This window comes from Dendroctonus ponderosae, unplaced genomic scaffold, assembly GCF_020466585.1.
Source record: "Dendroctonus ponderosae isolate FM_Combo_2020 unplaced genomic scaffold, Dpon_F_20191213v2 Dpon_F_20191213_1, whole genome shotgun sequence".
Classification (NCBI taxonomy): Eukaryota; Metazoa; Arthropoda; class Insecta; order Coleoptera; family Curculionidae; genus Dendroctonus; species Dendroctonus ponderosae.
The window spans coordinates 388,366-393,495 of NW_026017110.1; the positions used below are offsets into that span (position 1 = coordinate 388,366).

At 35.3% G+C, this 5,130-nt stretch overlaps 1 protein-coding gene across 2 annotated transcripts in view; it reads right to left on the bottom strand.

Annotated features, from left to right (window-relative positions):
- Positions 1 to 4,816: 4,816 nt before the first annotated feature.
- Positions 4,817 to 5,130, bottom strand: part of LOC109542591 (H2.0-like homeobox protein) — a gene marked incomplete at its 3' end in the record, with an annotated part of 11,366 nt that continues 11,052 nt past the window's right edge. The window contains 1 exon segment of one of the 2 annotated variants that reach the window (XM_048662706.1): positions 4,817 to 4,956. In XM_048662706.1, the coding sequence (XP_048518663.1) occupies positions 4,817 to 4,956 (140 nt within the window). 2 annotated transcript variants of the gene reach the window in all.

Genomic DNA, 5,130 nt, shown 5'->3' on the forward strand with positions numbered 1-5,130 from the left:
CCATTTTCGCTATTTTTTCTTAAGCTATAAAAACAATAAATAATAAATAAAATAACAAAACAAACAATAAACACCCCTATAAGAACGGATTGCCCGATATGGCAAACTGGCGGAAGTGTCTATCCAGAATATGTCAGTATTAGAAAAGTTTAATTAGTCAGGGACTCATAAAACTTAAAACAGACTATACTGGTTTGTAAATATACATGTTAAAAACCGTTGATGGGTTCCAAATTTCGAACTCAACATAAACAAAGATCGCTCTATTACCATTATCACGTAAACACTTCAGACGGTTACGTTTACAATTTAGTTTTAAGTATTTTCACATTTGTGTAAACACATGGCACGTTGTAAGTTTATATGTACTTATGAAAGAGTATTTAAGTGTGTTCGGGGCACATTTGGCGTAATAAAAGCATTATGTGGCTAATTTAACGACTGGCAATATAAAACGGGATTAATTCGATCACTTTTCGAATTCTACACCTAACATGCGTGGTCGTGTTGATTCAATCGCCGTTTTATGTCTTCCTTTGTATCAGCATCGCCGTTTTATGTGATTTGTCTGGCTGATGGCATACCGTATCTAAATTCGAACTTTAAAGCAAAAAAAAACACACAAAATATTCAAATGAAGAAGAACATTTTAATTCAATGGAAAGATTAAACCTTGCCATTATACGTGAAAAACAATATCATTTAAATGCCCTCCACGGGATCTGTAATAAAAGACGTGAGGAAATTCTGTCTTTTTTAAAGACAAACATTTTTGAGGCGAAATACCCAAAAAGAAGTTTGTAAAAAAATGAATCCGCCCCAACAATATAGAACTTATCTACTCATAAACCTTTTTATAAACTTGCCTTAATTTTTGTCACTAAAAGCCAAATAAAAATAACTCACTAAGGAAATGTGGTAAATAAGGGTGACCTCACAGGTTAGTAGCAGTATTTTTATTCGAATGAAAGACATAACACGAACCATAAGTTATAATAAAGAAAAATACCCAAAAAATAAAGGGCCCCAACTTCATATTTAAAATTTGATGTTAATGCCCTTTTTGATGTTGAAAAGTTCTTAGAAAGTGTCGACACCCGAGATGATGTCGATTAATAATAATCGATGGTTATTCACGGAAAAAAATTGAAAAATTTCTCAATCTGTCAAACTGACATTGATCAATTGAATTACGACGCCAATCGGTTTGTGATGGGAAAGTTGATACGCGTGGGGGAAAAATTTTGACAGCCGTCAAATGGTTTCGCTGGCAACCAAAAAAAGGGATTTTTGACAGGAGAATACCGTGTACCGTACAGTGACAGTTGTCAACATTGACACATCTGGCAGTGAGATTGGCTATGAAATCGAAATCGACGTGGAACATTTGCCAATTTCCAAGTGTGATAGTTTCCAAGAAAGTTTCCATAGCAACGGTGTCGCTAAGGGAATTTTTCATATTTTTCAACTGAAAAAAATCGACACAAACGTCAAGTTGCGGAGCATTGAAATTGTGATCAATCGATCCGAAGCCCAATGAGTTGGTGGCGAGGGTGGTTAAACAAAATGTGGAGGAAAAATGTTGACAGCTGTCAAAAACTGACATTATACATGAAAACTGCATAAAAAATTTGCGAAAAAATGCACCCTGATGGAAAAATGCTTACCAAAAATCGAAATATGGCACAATCGTTGTAAAATTGATACCAAACGATTGAAAAAAGTGTGACGCAACGACTCAAGTTATCCGTAGCTAAGTCAGCTACATGTTTCGAGCAAAGTGGCACATGGTTGGGTGACTATGGCAACCAAACAAACAGCAGATTGTAGCCGATCCGAAATAATGCAAATGTCATCACTCGACATTTGCTCGAAATGTCAACAAGAATGACGCTAGAGTGCTCGATAGGTTACCTACCCGATTGACATGACGATGGAAAATAACTTGTGAAAATTCGAAACATGAACCGATTTGCAAACTGACAACACTGTTCGAAAGCCAAGGTATTGGTGTATCGACACCGTTAGAGAGTTGATTGAGAAAAAAATGCCTGCTATCAAATTTGAGCGAAACATTGCATGATCAGAAATTTTTCCACTCAAAAGTAAGGTTATCGAAAACTTTGTTGAATGACCTTGAAAATCTCAACAAACAGACATGTAAGCATGCCAAGTCCATGTCGAAATTATGAGTTCGATCGATACCGTACCGAACGTACCGGCACGATTCTACTAAAAGGCTGCACAAACGTGTTTGGTGGTTTTCAGCATTTTCAAATTTTTTCCAAAGTTATTTACGGACCAATCGGCAAAGTGTCAACACCAATCGATGGTCTAAAGATCCAGTAATCGATCTGTCGAACAGATATGTCAAAAATGTAAACAGTCCGAATGTCACCGCGATGGAAAGTGGTGATTGTCATTTTATCGATAAAGACAATGTTGTGCAAACAGCGCCATCTACGATCATGGTATCTGCCCACGATTGTAGCCCCGGATCATACTATGTTGTATGTAAAATTCCCATCTCTCCACATCAAACGGTTTGAACGGGGGAATTTTTTGAAAATTTCCACCCAAAATCAGAAAAAAAATTCTACATTTGAGGTTAGAAAGAAAATATTGACATATTATGCATATTTGGAATATTTGGACACCATTGTCAATGATGTGTCAATGAAAAATGTCAAAATTGACAGTTGACGTTTATTTGACATACATCATCCATAAATATGGTCCGTCAGATGACAACTGTGAAATGTGAATGATCTGTGACTGTTCGTGTCGAAGAACAACGATAAAAATCGTTTTTCCGAAACTCTGAAATGTCAGTGTCAAAGCAAACGTCACTGTTGGAAAGACTGTTCTTTCAGTCAATTTTACTGGTAACTTTCAAATCGATTGATCTTTCGGTTACGATCCTATAAATAAAGAATGTCGAAATGTCGATTTTGCATCGATTGCTTTTCGAATTTTCATCAGACAAACGATAAGTTTGAGTGAGGTTATGGTCATTACATAATTTGACATAATTAATTTCCATAATTATAATTTCCAAATTGTAAGTAACCTTTAAATTATGATCAATAGGTGTCGATAAATCTACGTAATTAATTAAAAAACAGGTCGTTTACTTTTTAATGAAAATACTTAGAAAAATATATAGAAGCAGTGACAGGTTCAATTTGTCTCATTTACTTTTGTGCACATGTGCGTAAAAGTAAGGCAAATGAACAGTAGAGAAAAGTGCTTCTTTTTGATCATCGCTTCTGCCTGAAAAAAGTCGGTTTTTGATTCATTCGAATAAAAAATTAATTATTGTATGCCACATAATCAAGATGTGTACTTAATAAGAGCTTGCAGCTTCACAAACAAGCAGTTCCCCAACCCTATTCGGAATAATGATGAAAAAATATCTAGTAGCATGAACTGTTAGGGTCGATTGTCTACTCTCCATCGACTTTAAACATTATATTATGAGACTATTAAAAAACAGACAGGCTGAAAGTTGCAGCATTCACTTCCACGTTATTCCGCTTAAGTTTTATTATTAGGACGTGAAAGCAAAAATATTTACCCGAATAAACAAACGATAGAGCAACTAACTGCCAGCCTGATAAATAATTACTATTTGGGCAAAGATGTAAACTGGAAGTATATTTATTTAAGTTTATACGATTATTGGAAAATCCACATGCGATTGTTTATTTTTCATCGCATCGAAACATTCGAATACACGCTATGCTTCTGTCCTGTTAAAAGAAGAGGGTTAAATTGAATAAAGGAACAGAGTGTGTTTATATTGTTCGGTTCCTCGAAGTGTTGGAGTTGGATGAAAGTTGTGTCATTTGATCATTATTTAAATGCTTTTCTTCACATGCTTAATTTCTCACTTCACAACGCAAAATATTGATAAAGACAAAAAGCGAGCAACAAAATGTTGGCACGCTTTCACATTTTTTAGAACAAATTATTTTGTTATGAGAGTTATATGAACAAATTATTATATCGATTTCGTCAGCCCTAATTAATAAATCATGGTTTATGGTTAAAGCCGCGCCTGCTAAAACCGTATGAACGAATCGGGCAATTGCCGTGCGTATTGATTGATTAAGTGCAAATGTGTTCAAGCCGTTAATTAAGATTGGAAAATGAGGTAAAGCCGCCAATAAAAATTGCCTTAAAACTTGTTGAAACTGTTTATAACTGGAGCATATCAAATCTGGCGACTAACCATCATCGCCCTTTACTGTTTCCAAATATTTGATTTTTATTCGAAAATTAATTAGCAAATTCCGAACGGAAATCGTGTTTATTTGAAGAAAAAGCATGCGTTCGCCCACGGTTCGTTTACGTTCACGATGAAATTTGTTGAAATTCTGGTGTATAATAAATGACAGTTTATGCGAAAATCCGTATTTTAGAGGCTGAGAACTGTTTAAATCGAACCATCTAATAATGTTTTCAACGGGATATTTTTCCTTCGCGGTAAAGTTAATAAACAAACGATAAAAATCAGCGAAGAGAGCTGAAGATGTTTGTATATGCCGTTAGATTGAGACTGACATTTAACAGCCTCTAAACGTGTAAACACACAAATTGCTATGCACTATATTGTGTGTTTATTGGTTGTTCTATACGATGTTTAGAGGCTACTTTATCATTTAGATTGATTCCTCGAATACAATCGAGCAAAAAAAAATTCATAAAAGCCTACTACAGATTGCTGATTATTCACTGCTTACCTACCGTTCAAGTGCACTAAATTACCCCTTCTAACAAGCCAAACTGCAGCAATTCAAAAATATTTACTTACTTGGTCGGGTGGCGAATGGCTTAATAGGTTGCATGCTATATACAGAATCGTTGCGTGAGACATTGTAAGAATGGCTGCTGAAGAAACCCGGTATTCCAGACAGCATATCTGATTGGCACCCACCAGCAGAATTCAATCTGCTAATATGAAAAAAGCGTTAAAATCGTCAAAGAAAAATGTTCAAAAGTGAAACATCGCAGTGGATAAATACATGAAAATTAGGCATGGGTAACACTGTGTTGAGTGGGGCTTTGAGTTGTATGCGATAATGAGTTATAACTGCGCCGCACTTTGATTTACCTGAGATTTAGTCG